The 17,176-nt window shown below is 65.1% G+C and overlaps 2 protein-coding genes across 9 annotated transcripts in view; both read left to right on the plus strand.

Moving 5' to 3' along the window:
* PNPLA7 (patatin like phospholipase domain containing 7) overlaps positions 1 to 6,416 on the plus strand; it is a 64,516-nt gene extending 58,100 nt beyond the window's left edge. For all 3 annotated transcript variants that reach the window (XM_035015353.1, XM_035015352.1, XM_035015354.1), the window contains exons 27-36: positions 709 to 865; positions 2,226 to 2,342; positions 2,453 to 2,522; positions 3,438 to 3,554; positions 4,006 to 4,154; positions 4,566 to 4,718; positions 4,830 to 4,937; positions 5,402 to 5,486; positions 5,679 to 5,782; positions 5,962 to 6,416. In XM_035015353.1, coding sequence (XP_034871244.1) covers positions 709 to 865; positions 2,226 to 2,342; positions 2,453 to 2,522; positions 3,438 to 3,554; positions 4,006 to 4,154; positions 4,566 to 4,718; positions 4,830 to 4,937; positions 5,402 to 5,486; positions 5,679 to 5,782; positions 5,962 to 6,081 — 1,180 coding nt within the window. In that variant the 3' untranslated portion in view covers positions 6,082 to 6,416. The remainder of the gene's footprint in view (positions 1 to 708; positions 866 to 2,225; positions 2,343 to 2,452; positions 2,523 to 3,437; positions 3,555 to 4,005; positions 4,155 to 4,565; positions 4,719 to 4,829; positions 4,938 to 5,401; positions 5,487 to 5,678; positions 5,783 to 5,961) is intronic.
* A 651-nt stretch (positions 6,417 to 7,067) lies between these two features.
* NSMF (NMDA receptor synaptonuclear signaling and neuronal migration factor) lies at positions 7,068 to 16,292 on the plus strand. 6 transcript variants are annotated; one of them, XM_035015356.1, is made up of 15 exons: positions 7,068 to 7,331; positions 7,752 to 7,813; positions 8,460 to 8,969; positions 10,087 to 10,162; positions 11,314 to 11,406; positions 12,329 to 12,381; positions 12,901 to 12,990; positions 13,487 to 13,611; positions 13,826 to 13,909; positions 13,996 to 14,029; positions 14,142 to 14,212; positions 14,365 to 14,444; positions 14,638 to 14,740; positions 14,965 to 15,040; positions 15,126 to 16,292. In XM_035015356.1, the coding sequence occupies exons 1-15, from the start codon at positions 7,261 to 7,263 to the stop codon at positions 15,221 to 15,223; spliced, it is 1,626 nt and encodes a 541-aa protein (XP_034871247.1). In that variant the 5' UTR covers positions 7,068 to 7,260; the 3' UTR covers positions 15,224 to 16,292. The 6 variants fall into 6 exon arrangements, with proteins under 6 accessions (XP_034871247.1, XP_034871248.1, XP_034871249.1 ...); XM_035015357.1 differs by having other exon boundaries at positions 11,338 to 11,406; XM_035015358.1 differs by lacking the exon at positions 12,901 to 12,990.
* Positions 16,293 to 17,176: the final 884 nt, after the last annotated feature.

Consider the following 17,176-nt stretch of genomic DNA (forward strand, 5'->3'; position numbering starts at 1 on the left):
TCCACTGTCTGTGTCTGTGGGCTTGACCCCTCCAGCTCCCTCAAGTGAGGGAGTCCTTGTCCTTCTGGGTCTGGCTTCTTTCACGCAGCGGAAGGCGCTCACGTTCGTCCACTCAACAGCCTGTGTCAGAATTCCATTCCTTCCCAGCCAAGCCACGTCCCTCGAACGCGCGTGCGGCGCTTTGCTTCCTCATTCACCCAGCAGGCCTGCAGGCTGCTTACCCCTTCTGGGCCCTGGGACTTGCTGGGCGTGGTCACTGGCAGCCTGTGTTGTGCCCCTGTTGCCTGGTTCCGCCTCTCTGGCTTGTCTCCTCCTGGCTGTGGTCACACAGCCTCTTCTCTGGGACTGGAGACTTCGTGGGCATCACAGATGAGAAATAGTAGCGGTGGTTTGAGGCTCAGGGCGGTGGCTTCCGTCGGACACGGGCTCTCCTGTCCCCGTGGGGGCTCGTCCATGTCCCCCCCACCCCCTGCAGTGTTGCCATCAGGGCGTTTATCAGGACCCCCTTCTGTGTGTCTTCCACCCTCCCGAGTCTGTGCAAAGCCTGTTCAGCTTCGCATCCCGTTTTCTGTGACTTACGCAAGAGGCAGGCACTGAGGAGGAGGGGTGGCTTGGGAGGACCATCTCTGGCGCCTTTTGCCGACGCACGGCAGGTTCCTGTCCCTGGCGACCGTGCTTACTCCTGCTCTGTGCTCCTGCTTGGTGTAGAGGCTGTGCCCAGGTCGGCATCATCCGGGCCCTGACGGAGTATGGCATCCCTGTGGACATGGTTGGAGGGACGTCCATCGGGGCCTTCATGGGGGCCCTGTACTCCGAGGAGCGGAACTACAGCCAGATACGGATCCGGGCCAAGCAGTGGGCTGAGGTGAGGGGCCTCTGCCCTCCCTGGAGCTTTGCACCAGGTCCCTGGGGTGCTGCGGGAGCAGGAGGACATTGGGACCTTTGGCCCCTGCTCGCGGCTCTGCAGGGCTCTGGACTCAGAGCAGGGTTTGTGGGGTGGGGGTGGGGGGGAATGAGGAGCACAGAGCAAGTAAGGACATCAGTGTTGGGGGATGGGCTCTGGTTGGTGCCTGGTCTTAATTTATAAAGGTGACTGAGGACACCATGGGGAGGTCAGCGCCATTGGAAGAAAAGTTAGTTACCTGTAGTTCAACTGAGGTTCCGGTCACAGGCCAGGCAGACATTTCCCTTCCCCATCTCTGCTGGTCTGATGCAGGTGTGGGAATGGCCACGGAACGTTGGGCCTGATGCCCTCATTGTCCTCAGTGTGCGTTGGGTCATGGGAGTCTGCTGGGAGGCCACTCTGCCAGGCATGGTGGGGTGGGTCCTGTCCAGGCTGTCCTCTTTCCCTGCCTTTCCTGGGTAGCCTTTGGCCTCCTGCCATGCTGAGGGAGGTGGTGGTTGTGGGGGTCGCCAGGCTTGGCTCTGCAGACTCTGGTGCTAGACAGGGGTGTCTTCGGGAGTGAGGGCCTTGCTAACCGTGGAGGACCCTGGGGGCCACCCTGTCCTGAGTCCCTGACCCAGCAGCGCACTTGTTCTCTCTGCCTGTCCCAAGGCGGGGTCTTCATTCTGTTCATCTCAGTGTGAGCACGCTGAGGGGCAACTCACCCTCCACTGGGGGCCCACCTCCTGTATGGCCTGTGCTCTGCGCTTTTCCATCTCAGCTTCTATCTGCACAGAGGCAGGGAGGATCTTTCCTTCTCCCTCAGGAAGTCAGGCAGCCTTGAACCCGGGCATTCTTGGGGCAAGGCCAAGGTCATGAATCCTGCTCCTGGTCCCCGTCTTCACTGAGGAAGGATGGGCCTCAGTCCCTCCAGAGGGAGAGGGTTGGGGGGCTTTGGCAGAAAGGGCCCTCAACAGGGCCACTCCTTCCCGGGCCCTGATGGAGTGTCTGCCGTGGTAGAACATGGGGGTCAATCCCAAGCATGCTGGGGACCTCAGCAGGGAGCTATCTTGACCACTCACCTACCGGTGTTGACTGAGCTTTGTCCTGAGTGAGAGCCAGCATCAGCGGGCACCCTCATAGGACCTCCCCACCCTCCTGCTCACGCCCTGGCATCCGCTCCCCACAGAGACCCTTCAGGATGCTTCCCAGACACCCTTGTTGTGTTCATAGGAAGCACATGTGTGTGCTCTGTCCCTGCTCCCTTCCCAGACTTGGGTTCCTGGCTGATTCCCATGGGATCATCCTCTGCCCGGGTCTCATGTGTGCCCTTCCCACTCAGGACATGACATCGATGGTGAAGACTGTGCTGGACCTGACCTACCCTATCACATCCATGTTCTCGGGGGCCGGCCTTAACAGCAGCATCTGTAGCGTCTTCAAGGACCGGCAGATTGAGGTGCCCCCCCAAACAGGGACCTCCCTCATCCCCTCGAGCCTCCAGGCCTGCAGGGTCGAGGGCTGGCAGTGGGGAGGATGGCCCTTCTGAGTCCTGCTGTCCCCTTACAGGACCTGTGGATCCCCTACTTCACCATCACCACAGACATCACGGCCTCCGCAATGCGGGTCCACACGGATGGTGAGCACCTCCTCCTTGGGTTCCCCTTGATACGGGCTCAGACGTGCACAGGGCACAGCGCCCCCCACCCCACCCCCGCTTGGGGCAGCGTGACTCGGGAAGGGTACTGAAGGACCAGCTCGGGGTCGGGGGACAGGCAGGCAGAGAACCTGGAAGCTCCATGAGCCAGAGGAAGCACCGAGATGACCCGAAGGAGGCAAGGAGCTCAGGGAGGTCTGAATCCAGAGAGGATCCTGCCGCGAGCGTGAAGGAAACGGGTAGGGACAGAACCAAGAGTCTGGAAGCACCCAGAAGCCCAAACTGGACACAGAAAGGTGCAGATAACAATGTGAACTGAGAGCAGAGAGGAGTAGGGCGAAGGGCACACTCACGCCTGGGGGATGTGGGGGGCGAAGGGCACGCTCAGGCTGGGGGGACACGGGGCGAAGGGCACGCTCAGGCTGGGGGGCGCGGGGTGAAGGGCACATGCAGGGCATGTGTTTTGTGGGCTCAGATCAGCAGTTGGTGGGAGACTGCTGGGCTGGGGACCGTGAGAAGGCCAGTACATGGGTGGCAGCTGAGGGCCCTGTTCCAGGGCAAAGTGGTTTGTGAGCTGAGTGCGTGTGTCTCTTTGGAGGTGAGTGGGATGGTGGGGCTCACAGCAGAATGTGGGGGGACTGCAGAACCAGCCGGGCCTCCCCTGGGCCTCTGGCCCTCCCCACGCTCCCTCTGTGGAGAGAGCCTCCCTTGTGAAGGAGGAAGAACAGGAGGTGTGTCTGTCTGTCCAGACGTGCAGACTTCAGGAGCCCACGCGGGCAGGGCTCTGAGCCAAGGGGCCAGGGCAGGAACCCACTGTGAGCAGCAAAAGGCTTCCCTCCTGCCCCTTGGCAGGTTCTGGTGACAACCGCCCCCCCACACCCCCCAACTCTCTCCCAGGCTCCCTGTGGAGGTACGTGCGTGCCAGCATGTCTCTGTCAGGCTACATGCCTCCCCTCTGCGACCCCAAAGACGGACACCTGCTGATGGACGGGGGCTACATCAACAACCTGCCAGGTACCGCACCCACCTCCACTCTTGTTGTCCTCAGAGTGTGCTCGTGGAGCCCAGAGAACACGCACAGGCACATGCAGACACATGCCCTTGTGCACACACACTTGGGCATCGTGTGCTCCCAGCATATGGCCCTGTTTGTCAGCTCAGCAGCACTCAGAACAAGGGCCAAGCAGAGGAGCTGAGAGCAATTACGTCCCATCTGTGCCCACAGTTGGAACTAACAGCCAGAAAGTGCCGGGGTTGTTGTGGGCGAGGCTCCTCCCTCGGGCACACCTGTCACCTGTTGGACAGTTCTGTGCATTAGGCTGCCCCTCTACAGGCCCAGGAGTGACACTGGACAGGAGACCCTCTGGCCCTTGCAGGCTCTATCCCTGCCCCGCCCCCAGCCCTGCTCCCACCTGGGGCTCTGCATGCCTGTCCTGGGTGGTGACCAAGGCTGTCTTCTCCCCAGCGGATGTGGCCAGGTCTATGGGGGCAAAGGTGGTGATTGCCATTGACGTGGGCAGCCAGGACGAGACGGACCTCACCAACTACGGCGACGCCCTGTCTGGGTGGTGGCTGCTCTGGAAGCGCTGGAACCCCTTGGCCTCAAAAGTCAAGGTGGGGGCATAACTCTGCACAGTGCCCAGGCGGCCAGGTGCTCCTCTGTGGCTTCTGTCCCCAAGATGGGCAACATGGTGCAGCACAATGCCTCTGTGGGCAGAGGAGGGTTGTAGCCCGTTCCGGGCTCCAAGGCCAACAGGGCTGCAGTCACTAGCTCACTGTCCTTGCCAGGGATCCTGCATGGACCAGCTCTAGGGAAAGGGGACAGGCCCACCACCCGCCAGGCTCCATCTCCAGGATCCCTGGCTGGGCACCTGCCCTCCTCCCAGGCCTAGCAGAGATGTGTCTCCCCTTGGGAGAGGGGAGGGAAGGGGCCAGGGTGTGAGACGCAGGCAGCTGTGCCCATACGGGGTCCCTGGAGCCGTGGGGGGCCCGCAGAGCCTCGCTCAGATGCTTCGACGGCCCCAGGTGTTGAACATGGCGGAGATCCAGACACGCCTGGCCTATGTATGCTGCGTCCGGCAGCTGGAGATGGTGAAGAACAGTGAGTACTGTGAGTACCTGCGCCCCCCCATCGATAGCTACGGCACTCTGGACTTCGGCAAGTTCAACGAGATTTGCGTGAGTGCAGCTGGGGTGTGGAGGGCCTGCAGGGCAGTGCCTGCCCTCACTTCTGAGCTCGGAAGTGGGGCCTCCTGACACCTGGTCCCGGGGTTCCTGGTGTGTGTGCAGGAAGTGGGGTACCAGCATGGGCGGACAGTGTTTGACATCTGGGGTCGGAGTGGTGTGCTGGAAAAGATGCTGCAGGACCGACAGGGGACAAGCAAGAAGGCATGTGATGTGAGTGCCCGAGCTAGCGCCCCTCCTCCCTCCCTCCCTCCCTCCTGAGACCGTCCTCTGCCTGCCGCAGGGGGCCTGAGAGGTGCAGGGCTCCCCGCAGGCAGTACTCTGGCACCCCGCCCCCCAAGCTGCTCAGGCCTCTGGTACTCCCCCAGGGGCCAGGAGACAAGGGCAGGGGTGCGGCCCTGTGGTAGCTATCTCTTGGCCTCTGCCCCGGCACCCCCTCTTTTTTCCCCACTTTGGCTCTCTGCTGCTCGTGGTAGGCAAGGGTGGGGGCCTGTTCTGGCCTCTGCTCATCTTCCACGCCCTGCCCCAGCTCCAGGGGTCTGGGCACCTCAGCAGGCTAGGACCACAGGGGGTTGCAGAGAGGCGCTGGGGGCCTGGCCAGGCAGCCAAGGGCTGTGGTCTGGGGACCAGAGGAGCTGTGGCCTTGGCCACATGTCTCTTCCATCTCGGCCCTCCAGGTCCTCACCTGCCCCAACGCCTCCTTCACTGACCTTGCCGAGATTGTGTCACGCATTGAACCCGCCAAGGTAGCCACGGTGGACGGTGAGTTGGGTGCTCAGGACACACACCTGCATAGCTGAGGGTGCTGTTGGCAGCGTCTCCCTCTAACCCTTGGCACGCCCAACAAGCCGCCCTGGCCGCCGGGCTCCCTCTAGCAGCCCTGGGGCCTGATGCCCACCGTGGCATGGCCCCTGCCCTCAGGAGGGGACCAACACAGCCCTCCCCTCCGTCCAGACGAGTCTGACTACCAGACCGAGTATGAGGAGGAACTGCCAGACGGCCCAAGGGATGCGTATGCTGACTTCCAGAGCGCCCCGGCCCACGTGGGCTCGGACTCGGTGAGCTGCCCGGACCTGCCTGTGCCCCTGGGCTGAGTCAGCGCTGAGGGCTCCAAGCAGGCCAGCCGCTCCCTCCCTCTGCTGCCCTGCAGCACAGAGCCAGTAGGGCGAAGGGCACAGCCTGGCCCAGGCTCAGCCCTCCAGGCTCAGCCCCACCATGACGTGCCGTTTGCTTCCAGGACGACGAGTCCTCACTTCGGCATCGGAGCCCCAGTCTGGCTTCCCAGGACTGCCCCCGGACTCCTACCCCTAGCACTCTGACCAGGATGGGTAGAGGTCTCCACTCAGATGCACCCTAGAGCAGCATCTGCTGTGGGCCTCCCTCAGAGACCCTGGCTCCTGCAGCTCCTGGGGCTCTTCCCAGCCCGCCAGGAAGACCGGCTGGGGCCTAGGGCCCGTGAGCCACTGAGTCCAGCTTCTCTTGTGCTGGAGCCCAAGCTGCGCTGGGTGCCTCTGCCCGTCTGCACCGGCAGCTTCTGGTGGGGCTCTCGGTCCTGGCACCCTCTGTGCACAACGGCAGTCCCAGGGGCTGTGCCCGCCCCCGCGGGGCTCCCGGAGGCCTCGGAGACCTGTCGGAGCCCCTGGTGCACCTGCTTGATGTGTCAATAAAGGTAGATCTGACTGTGTGTGGACATGTCCCTTGCCAAGGTCCTTGTGGCAGAGAGCAACACGATGGGCCTGACCGGAGCCGGGGAGCAGCCGCGGCCCCCATCACTGGTCCACCGTGGGGTTGGGGGGTGGGGGCGCATCCCTGAGTCCGGACTGGGTGTGGCATCACCTGCTGTCCTCCGAAGTCACCATGTGGGGGCCGCAGGCAACCCGGTGCAACAACTGACCAGGCAGGCAGGACACCCAGGGTCCGCATGGAGCTGGGGTGCCCCGAACCAAGAAGGAGCCCACTGCTGACCTCTCAGGCATCTTCCCCCGCAGTACACGGGCTGCTCTCCTGGGTCGCGTGCCGCCCACACTGTCTCGGATCGTTAATAGCGCCAGGGAGCCCTTTCGTATAGAAGGAGGGACAACTCCGGCCCTGCGTCTTTGGGGTCCGCAGCCCCTGCAGGTCTCCAAGGGGCAGGGAGACCCCTGACCCGAGGGCCTAGGACCTTGCAGTCAAGTGGCCGCCAGCCTGTTCCTCGGCGTCCCCCTCCCCAGCGCCTGCACGGTGGGCGGGACCGCCGCCCCAGTCCCCTCCGGACGACCCCGCCAGGCTCCGACGTCACGGGCGGCCACCTCCGGGCGTGACGTCGCGGTGGGCGGAGCCCGGCCCCGCCCCTCCCGTGACGTCGCGGTGGGCGGAGCCGCCGCCCCCGGCCCGGCCGCGCTCTCCCGGTGCGGCGGGACTCGCGGGCGGCCCAGCGCGGCCATGCGGGGCCCGGGCCCGAGCCGGAGCCCCGGCGCGGCGTGGCTACCCCGGCGGAGGCGGCGGGCGCGGGGCGCGCTCTGAGGCCGGGGGATGCGCCGCCGCCGCCGCCGCGACCATGGGCGCCGCCGCCTCCCGGAGGAGGGCGCTGAGGAGCGAGGCCATGTCCTCGGTGGCGGCCAAAGTGCGGTGAGTGCGGCGGGCCGGCCGGGGCTCCGCGCCCGCCCCCGGCCCCCTCCCCCGTGGCGGGGCTTCTCGCCGCGCCTCCCTCCCCCACTCGCCCCGCCGCCGCGGCGCGGCTCCCCTCCCGGAGACAGCTGTGGGCGAGATGCCGACCTCACGACCCCCGCCCCACACGCAGTGACGGGGGCTGGACAGAAAGCCACCCGGGCCGCGGCCACGTTGCCCTGGGACCCAAGGGCCCCTGAACTGCGACCTGCCGGCCCTGGGTTTTCTGGGGGTGGGACGGCACGGTCTGCCGTGAGTGACCCCGACCCTCCCCTTGCTGGTGCCGGAGGCCTGTGGGGGTGGGGACCCCAGGCTCCCTTTCGGGGAGAGTCCGGAGCGGCCTGGGTGCACTGAAAGCGCACCCCGCTGTCCACCCTTCAGAGCAGCCCGAGCATTTGGCGAGTACCTGTCCCAGAGTCACCCTGAGAATCGGAACGGTGCAGGTAGGGGCATTCGAAGAGGTGCCAGGACAGGGTGGGTCCGCAGCCCCACCCCACCCCCACGCCGTAGGGCTGCCGTCCCCTGCCCCAGGCCTGGCCCAGCCCGTGGGCTGTGAGCTGCTGGGCTGGCTTCCTCACGCCCCCTGCCCTCCCTGGCCCAGAGCCCCAGGAGGAGCTCAGAGTCACTCATCACCATGGCACCCACCCAGCCTGGGCCGTTGGCATGGCAACAGGCCTCCTGGCACCCCCAGGGTTGGCACCGCTGTCTCTTGGGGCCAGCTGGTGGGGGGGAGGGGAGAAGTTGGCACTGGGCACACGGGTGCAGTGGCAGGCTGGGAGGTGGCCTGTTTATTCCCGTCCGTCCCCCACCACCCGCAGGTAGTGTAGCCTGTCACCCCCACGCACACACACCCAGGGCTTGGGGCCCGGGTAGGAGGAGGGTGGGAGCCTAGTCTAAGCGGAGTGCGCAGCTCGCAAACACCTTTTCCGAAGACAGCGGGGGCTTAGCGTTTGGTCACTGGGGCTGGAGGGCAGCTGCAGTCCCCCCATCCAGGCCAGGCACTCACTGGGTGTCCTCTGCCCTCACCGCACCAGGAGAATGGGAGGGCAGGGCCAGAGGGCTGCAGTTCACCTGGTGCCTCTCCCCCAGACCACCTGCTGGCTGACGCCTACTCTGGCCACGACGGGTCCCCCGAGATGCAGCCAGCCCCCCAGAACAAGCGTCGCCTCTCCCTCGTCTCCAATGGCCGCTACGAGGGCAGCCTCTCAGAGGAGGCTGTCGGCGGGAAGCCGGCCGGTGAGGGCCCCCAGCCCCGTGTGTACACCATCTCCGGGGAGCCGGCCCTGCTCCCCAGCCCAGAGGCCGAGGCCATTGAGCTGGCCGTGGTGAAGGGGCGGCGGCAGCGGGAACGGCACCCCCACCACCACCACAGCCAGCCCCTGCGTGCCAGCCCGGGGGGCAGCCGTGAGGACGTCAGCAGGCCCTGCCAGAGCTGGGCAGGCAGCCGCCAGGGCTCCAAGGAATGTCCAGGATGCGCCCAGCTGGCCCCTGGTCCCAGCCCCTCCCCTCGGGCCTTTGGGCTGGACCAGCCACCTCTGCCTGAGGCCACGAGCCGCCGCAAGAAGCTGGAGAGGATGTACAGTGTTGATCGTGTGTCTGGTGAGGGCAGGCTCGGGGGCAGGGAGCTGATGCTGGGGTTTGCTGGCAACCACCACTATGAGGCTTGGACAGGTGGAGGGTGTGTAGGTGCCCCGCAGCACCGAGTCAATCAAGGAGTACTTCCTGGAGGAGGGGGATTAGGAGCGTCTTGATTGAGCACACAGAAAACGTGGCTTAATTAGAAAATCGGGCTGCCTTTGGGGAGTCCTGGGGAATAGTCCCTGCCCTGGGTCCCAACAAATGAAGTTCCCAGTAACCTCAGGAAGCTGTCTGGGGCCTGGCCAGGTATTGGGTGCCTCCTAGGATTGCTGAGCTGTGTGAGTGGCTGGTGAGCCCTGGAGGCTTACTGTGTCTAGAGGACACTTGAGCAGCCCCATGCCTCCTGGCTCTGAGGTCACATCCTGAAAAGCAAGAGTGCTAACTAGCCGAGCCCCCACATCATCCCAGGATACCTCCTGGGCTTCCCAGTCCGCCACCTGCCTAGGCATCAGGGCACAGGCCGGGGGTGTGGGCAGTTCACCTCCATGACCTCATGCTTCTCTGATGGACACAGCCTAGGGGTTGGGGCAGGGGTCAGGGTGAGAAAGTAGAGCAAACTTCCATCCACCCCATCTGGGAGCTGTAGGGGTCCTGAGAAGGGGCAGCCCTTGGCAAGACAGTCTCCACGCTGGGGGAGGGCCTCCACCTCACCCTCCTGGAACGGTGCAAGGGAATGGAATGTGCAGGCTGCAGAGAAGGCCCCAGAGCCCCCAGGAAAGGCTGCAGCCATTGCCCCTGCCCTGTTCCTCCTCTTCAAAGAGAAACAAAGTGAATCCTTTCTCTGGGCCCCCTGGACACAGGCTGTGCTTTCAAAGGACTGTTCTTCCACTGTAGGCAGCCCCAGGGAGAGCTGGGCAAAGACCGACTGTCACGAAGCTGCTGAGTTGTCTTGGCGTGAACAGCTGAGCAGGCACATGCTACCTTAGAGCCCCATGCCAGGGTCCGCCCACCTGGGAGAGGGTTAGGGCACCCTGGAGCTTTTCCTCCACTGGCTTTGGCAGAAGCATCGCCTTCCCTGGCAGGTGGAAGTAAAGGCTTTAGGAAGCCCCAAGCCACCCTTGCCACTTTTGTCTTGCAGATGACACCCCCATCCGAACCTGGTTCCCCAAGGAAAACCTCTTCAGTTTCCAGACAGCAACCACAACTATGCAAGCGTGAGTCGTGTACCTGATATGTGCCCACGGCGTGGGGCCTGGGCCAGGGGCTCTTCTTGGTGCTCAGGAAGTACTGCTGGACCCTCTCCCTCCTGTTGGGCCCACCTGCGTGACTGTTTCCGAGCGGCCCCACGCGCCCATGTCCCACCATGGCTGCCAGATGTGACATCAGTCTCAGGGAAGGCAGGGCTGGCTACTGTCCTCCCCCAGCCTCCCACTGCCCCTCCCACACCCCATCCCTTTACCACCCCTCCCTCCGCACTGCCCTGCCTGCCCTCTGCTCTCCTGGCCCTCCCCTGTCTTTGATGGTCCTCTGGGGACCCGGCCCAGGGCTGCAGCTGATGCGGTCACCAGTGGGGGTGGTTCTCCTAGGCCACTGCCTCATCTCAGCTCCCAGACAGCAGTGGATTTGTACCCTGTGTGCACCTTGAGGGATCACACCTCAGGAGTCCCCTGCGGGGCCGGCTCTTTCCTGTCTGGGACATGTACCTGGGTTTTCGGACACGGAGTTCCTTTCAGAGAGGCACCCTTTGCTGCAGTGCCCCCCACACTGAGGAAGCTCCCCCCCCGATGCTGCTCTGGGGAGCCCAGCACTGCCCCCAGGCTGGCTGGGGGCTGCCACCTTTGCCACCAGGCCCAGACCCGGCAGAAATGACCACGTCACAGCACCTGGTAGCATGAGCCCGTGACCTCCGCAGCCACGGCCCTCTCGTGGGCTTCCCACAGCAGAGCTAGTGCCCGGAGTATGAGTGAGGGGCCCCTGGAGTCGATGACAAGGGCAGTAACAGGGAACTCAGGGGGCTGCCGGGGTCGTGGCTCACTATGTCTTCTTTCCCACGCTGCCCCGTCCCGCCGTACCTCCAGCATCTCGTAAGTACCCTGTGGGACCTGGAGCTTAAGAGCACGGTGGTTGTCCCTGGGGGACCCTCCTACCCCCAGATAGGCTTGGGCAGGCCAGGGACCTGGGCCTTGAGTGTGAGGGAGAGCTGCACCCCTGCAAGTGCCAAGGGCCTGCCAGAAGCAGGGCGGAGGACAGGGTGAGACAGGCCAGGAGCCTTCTGCCTGGCCCGGCGCCCTGGATGCCCCTCCAGGCCCTGTTCTCACGACTCTGTCCCCACGTCTCGGTCCCTCCTACCTGCGGCCAAGGGCAGTGCTGACTCGTGGTGGTTTCCCAGGGTGTTCAGGGGCTACGCGGAGAGGAAGCGCCGGAAACGGGAGAATGATTCCGCGTCTGTAATCCAGAGGTAGGGCCTGCCAGCCACTCGCCACCAGGGTCCGTCTCTTGTCTGTGCTGGTCTGGCCTGGACCCACTGGGCCCTGGCAGACCTGATGGGGGAAGGGCGGTGGCGACCACTGGCCTGGCCCTGCTCTGGGGACGCAGCAGGCAGGAGAGGTCATGGAACCTGGGCCCCCTAGGCCTGTGTTTTGGGGGTACGTTGACAGTGGGACTCCAGCCAGCTAGCCCACCCATGTCTCTCCCTGCCCCTTGAACCCCAGAGCTGTGGGGTCAGCAACAAGGCTTATCCTCCCCAAGCCCCACCTCAGAGATGTGGCCGGAAACCTTGTCCATCTTGGACCCTGGACCCGGGTAGGGCACACATTTGGGGGTAAAGAAGACCTGTCTCTGAGGTGGCCCAGGGACATGAGAGCAGGGGCAGGAGTGTCTGCAGGCCCCAAACCGACCTGAGGCTGGCGCAGACGGTCGTGCTGCCCTGGTCCCCGAGCGCAGGCAGCGGGAGCCCTCGACCACTTGGAGAGGGGGGCTGGTGGGGCTCAGAGTGTGCCTGGGCCCAGAGGGAACGGAAGGGTGCGCAGGGGAGGTGGGGGCCTGAAGGCGGGGGAAGTCACCAAGGGAGTGGTCCTGCGATGGGGGCGACGGCAAGAGAAGGCTTGACCACTGTGCCTTTGTCCTGGCAGCAAAGGGGAGCCCTGGAGAGGTGTCCGCATGACAGGGACTGGGTGGGACTTGCGCCTGAGTGGGCGGGGAGCGAGTGGGGGAGCGCAGGGGCGCGCGAGCCATTTCTTTCCTAAAGAGGTGAAGGCAGAGCCTCAGGCAACGTCAGGTGCGACTGCGGGGCGGTGGCGCCAGGAGCAGGGAGCATGGGGGACCGGTCCGCCGCCCACCCACTCTGGCGATCCTCACCAGCCCCCGTGTTTCTTCCCCAGGAACTTCCGCAAACACCTGCGCATGGTCGGCAGCCGGAGGGTGAAGGCCCAGAGTAAGACCCAGGGCAGGAGGGTGGGCAGGTGGGCGGCGCTGCTCTCGGCCGGCTGGGGCTTTGCCGGCTGCTAGCTGCGCCGGCAGGACCCGCGTTCCCAAACCCCCACCCCAGCCCGAGCCGGGAACCCTGGACTCCGGCCCCGCCCCATCCCTGCAACGGAACCCCTGCCTCAGGCTCCGCCCCGGGCTCCAGGCCCCACCCACAACCCCGCCCCCGACTCCCGCCGCCCCGGCCCCTCCGCACGGGCCGCGCCTCTGGGCCGGACGCTCACTCCGCCGCCCGCACCCCTGCTAGGCCTGCGCGTCCCGGCCGGTCCCCAGCCCCTGCCCCCGCGCGCCAGACTCGGCCCCGGCGCCGCGGACTGACGTCCTCCGCCCGCCCAGCCACGAGCGCGGCCCGGGGCCAGCCCGGCCGTGGGGCCAGCCCGCCGTGGGGCCCGCGGCCCCGAGTCCGCTCTCAGGCCCCGCCCCTCCCGCCCCCCCTCCAGCCGCTGACGCCGCTTTGCTCTCACTGCAGCGTTCGCCGAGCGGCGCGAGCGGAGCTTCAGCCGGTCCTGGAGCGACCCCACCCCCATGAAAGCCGACACTTCCCACGACTCCCGAGACAGTAGGTGCCCGGCGCAGGCCGGCCCACCTGCCCCAAGAGGCTCCGCTAGGCCCGCAGCTCCCGCGCTCCGCAGGGCGGGCCTCCTGCCCGGGCAGCTAGGCTTCTGCGCTTCTGCTCTCTGAGCCTCAGTTTACCCATCTGTGAGGTGGGGGCACCTCGTGGGCGGGGTGCTGTTTGCTGCCGCAGCTCCGGGAGACCGGAGGGGCCGGGGGCTGCCCTGCCCTGCTGCTGGCTCCAGGGCCGCGGCTGGCCTGGCCCTCCTGGCATTGTGCGGGCGTCCACAGTGCAGCAGCGTGGGGGTGGGGGCAGCGGCCGGTCTCGCCAGGCTGGTGGTGGCCTCTGTTGGTCGCTGTCCCCCACCCTGGTCTTCTCGCTGGCCTGGAGGGCCTTCCGGGAGTCTTTACTGCGGTTTCTACCACTCGTGTCTGCGGGTAACAGCTGGGACTGGAGGTGCCGCTGATGGCCCCCGGCCCTGGTGACCCATCCTGCCCCTCAGGTAGTGACCTGCAGAGCTCACACTGCACCCTGGGTGAGGCCTTCGAGGATCTGGACTGGGAGACCGAGAAGGGGCTGGAGGCAGTGGCCTGCGACACCGCGGGCTTTGTGCCCCCCAAGGTCATGGTGAGGTCGGGTGTCTTTACACTATTCCTGTTCTAGCCGGTTCTGGGCTGGCGGGGGCGGCGTCCTTTTTCCTCCAGGAGCCCAACTGGCTCTACCTGGAGATGATGCGGCCATCACAGGCTGCCCAGCAGTGGGGGGCAGCCTCACGGGGCCACCCACTGCCCATGGGCTCCAAGGCAGCTGGGCCCTGAGCAGCTCCCTGCGCTGTCTGCAGCTCATCTCCTCCAAGGTGCCCAAAGCTGAGTACATCCCGACTATCATCCGCAGGGACGACCCGTCCATCATCCCCATTCTCTATGTGAGTCTCTCCCCCAGCCCCCGGTGCTGGGTGGGGCTGCTGCCTGAGAGGGGCTCTGACCAGAGTGTGGCCTGTGTCTGTTTCAGGATCATGAGCACGCGACTTTTGAGGACATTCTGGGTATGTGCCCTCCAGCCCCACTGTCTTCTGATCCTGGGTGTGGGGGTTTAGCTACAGGCCATGGTGGGGGTGGGGGGGCACCAGGGGACAGCTCACACTCCTCCCTCCCTAGAGGAAATAGAGAAAAAGCTGAACATCTACCACAAGGGGGCCAAGATCTGGAAGATGCTGATTTTCTGCCAGGTAGGGCTCAGCCCCTTCCTGCTGGGGGCGTGGAGTTGGGGGTATCAATTGAGAATGTGCGGCCTCCGAACGACCACGTGTCTGTGTGATGGGGGGCAGTGAATGGACGCCCTCTGTGTACGCCCCACGTGGCCAACTACAGTTTCTGACAGGGCGGCCCAGGACACCTGTACCTGCTCAAGAACAAGGTGGCCACCTTTGCCAAAGTGGAGAAGGAGGAGGACATGATCCAGTGAGTAGGCAGGGCTGCCTGCGGAGGCTGGATAGGGGAGTTAGAGGCAGCGTCCGTCTGCACACCCCATCCCTGCAGCCCCTCCCCAGGATGCTCCTGTCTCTGGAGCCGGGTCCTGGACGCTGGCCTGCCCCTCCTCCCACGTGGGGGCCTGGGCTGGAGGCTACCTGTGACCCAGCCCTCCCCCCACCAGCTTCTGGAAGCGCTTGAGCCGCTTGATGAGCAAAGTGAACCCAGAGCCGAACGTCATCCACATCATGGGCTGCTACATTTTGGGGAACCCCAACGGGGAGAAGGTACAGGGACCCCAAAACCCTGCCCCAGGCTTCTGGAAACCCCAGACCCACTAAAAGAGTTGACAGCGTCTCATTTTTCTACACTCCTCTCTTCCTTCAACCCCTCAGAAGCCCCCTGTGTTTGAGCCCAGTCAACGATGGGGGGTTCCTGCTACACCCCTCCCTCCTCCCCCAACCCCTCCCTTCCCTTGCCCTGAACTCACGGCCCCGCCCTGCCCTTTCAGCTGTTCCAGAACCTCAGGACCCTCATGACCCCTTACAGGGTCACCTTTGAGTCCCCGCTGGAGTTGTCGGCCCAAGGTGAGCTTGCCAGTCTGGTTCCCAGCCTAAGGGGTGGGGTCCAGGGGGTGAGGCCTGAACCCTGGCCTTTCTTCTTGTGCCCCAGGGAAGCAGATGATTGAGACCTACTTTGACTTCCGGCTGTACCGCCTGTGGAAAAGCCGTCAGCACTCGAAGCTGCTGGACTTTGAGGATGTTCTCTGAGGGCCGCCACCCGGCTGCTTCCGTGGACCAGCGGCTGGGGCTGGGCCCCTTGTGTGTGGCCCAGGACCGCGTGGGTCCCAGTCTTCACGGCCGCTTCAGGGCACCCTCAGATGTTGCTCAGGTTCCCTCCTGGGGGTCTGGCCCTCACCGCACCCCAGGCCACTGAGGTCGTAGCCCCTGCGGCCCGGGACGAGCCTCACCCCACGTGGCCAGGGGGTGCTCGGCAGCCGGGCGCTGATGGGGCCTAGGCCCTGCCCAGGGGCTGCAGTGCTGGGGCGGCTCCTCTCTGCAGGTTCCTAGAAATAAGTGCAATTTTCACAGCCCCGAAACAGTTCAAAGGGAAGCAGCATTATTAGTTGAATAGTTAAGTGCTATGTTACTAGTTACGGTGTAGACAACCCAGCCCAGTGTGTGTCCAGGATCTTCTCTGCCCCCAGCCCCCCAGCCCTGCCCCATTTGATCACCAGCACCAGGGCGGCCCGTCTGTGGGGCAGTGTTGCCCGGCTGTCCGGCCTGGCTCCGGCCCTGGCCGAGGCCCTGATGGTCTGTGCTTGCCCTCTTGCCACCCCTGCTTTCTCTGACCTCAGCCGCACCGGCCCAGCAGGGGTGTCTGGGCAGCCGTGGAGGGGACACGCCTCCCCTTCTCTCAAAGGAGGCTCTGGGTTGAGCGGGGCCCTGCCGCTCCCCGTCCTCCAGCAGCCGCCCGGCCCCCTGATGCTGCGGTGCAGTTCAGCTTTTGCCAGGCTTGGTCTGGAGCCCTCTCCCAGTGCAAAGGGTTCAGCAGGGGCAGGCCGGGGCTGGGCCCCGGTGGGTGGGAACCCCGCCACACACGGTAGTGGGTGCCTGGACCCCGCAGCGGCGCTGAGCAGCGGTGGACTCTGGGGCCCAGTGGGGCTGGCTCTTGTACATAGCTGGGGCTCGGGGGCAGGCCCCCCTCCGCAGAGCCTGGGTGTGAGGACACCTGGCTCTGCGCTCAGCTAAGGGAGGAACAAGGGCATGTGCTGGGCTCTGAATGATGTACGATATCCCTTAGAGTGACCATTAAACCTGACCCTCCGCTGCGGCCACCGCCTGGCTCTCCTCTCAGCACCATCCACTACCTCCCTGGGCCCAGAAACTTCGGGGCCTGCTGGTCCAACGTTGCTGCCATGGCTGCCTGGACAGAGAGGGCTGGGTGGGGCCTCTAGACCTCCCCTGCCAAGGGCACGCTCCATGAGAGAGTCTGGCAGCGGCGGGGAGGGAGAAAAGCAGGTTCTTGAGATAGCCGCAGGGGGCAGAGGAGTGTGCTCCTGGAAGAGGGTCGAGAAGGGTCAGGAGGTGAGAACAGAGACCCCCAGGCACCAAGCAGAGGGCCACCCACCCCTCAGGCCGCTCTCCGCATCTGGTCAGCAGTATGGCTGCCGCAGGATGCCAGGAAGTGACCGTGGGATCAGCTGGCCTACCCTTTTCCAGTTGGGCCCAGTGCTGCTTCTCCCCCAGTGGCAAGCTCCTGCTGGGCATAGCTGGGCCTGCTACCAGGTGGCTCCTGGTCTCTAGTGGTCCAGGGATGGGGCAACAGGCGCCAGATGTGCACAACAAGGCCACCAAGGGCTGGGCAGGACGGGAGGCCACCAGTGGACAGCGTGGGTAGAGTCCAGGAGGCTTGAGGCCTTGGGTGCTGGGATCCTGGAGGCAGGCGGCCCTTCCTGGGGTGGGCATGCCAGCTCCAGGGGCACACAGCCCTGCAGCCTCCAGATGCTTCCAGGGCATCCCACACAGGGCTGGGGCAGGCAGCCGAGCGGTCGGTGTCTGCGGGAATAGGTAAGCTCGTAGGTACGCACATGCCACATGCCTGTCCACACGCTCTCACGTACGACGTCGTGTTATCTGGGAGTTTTTAGTGCACTCAGTGCCTGAGCCATGACGTATCGCCCCTGCTCCTAACGCCTGCAGGCTGCCTGGTGCTGCCAGGAT

Source organism: Mirounga leonina, unplaced genomic scaffold (genome assembly GCF_011800145.1).
Source record: "Mirounga leonina isolate KUSES-001 unplaced genomic scaffold, KU_Mleo_1.0 Mir_170, whole genome shotgun sequence".
NCBI lineage: Eukaryota > Metazoa > Chordata > Mammalia > Carnivora > Phocidae > Mirounga > Mirounga leonina.

Coding starts and splice junctions, on each gene's coding strand:
- NSMF (XM_035015356.1), top strand. CDS start 7,261: ATGGGCGCCGCCGCCTCCCGGAGGAGGGCGCTGAGGAGCGAGGCCATG. Junction 11,407..12,328: donor TCCGCGTCTGTAATCCAGAG/GTAGGGCCTGCC, acceptor TTTCTTCCCCAG/GAACTTCCGCAAACACCTGC. Junction 12,991..13,486: donor TTCCCACGACTCCCGAGACA/GTAGGTGCCCGG, acceptor CCTGCCCCTCAG/GTAGTGACCTGCAGAGCTCA.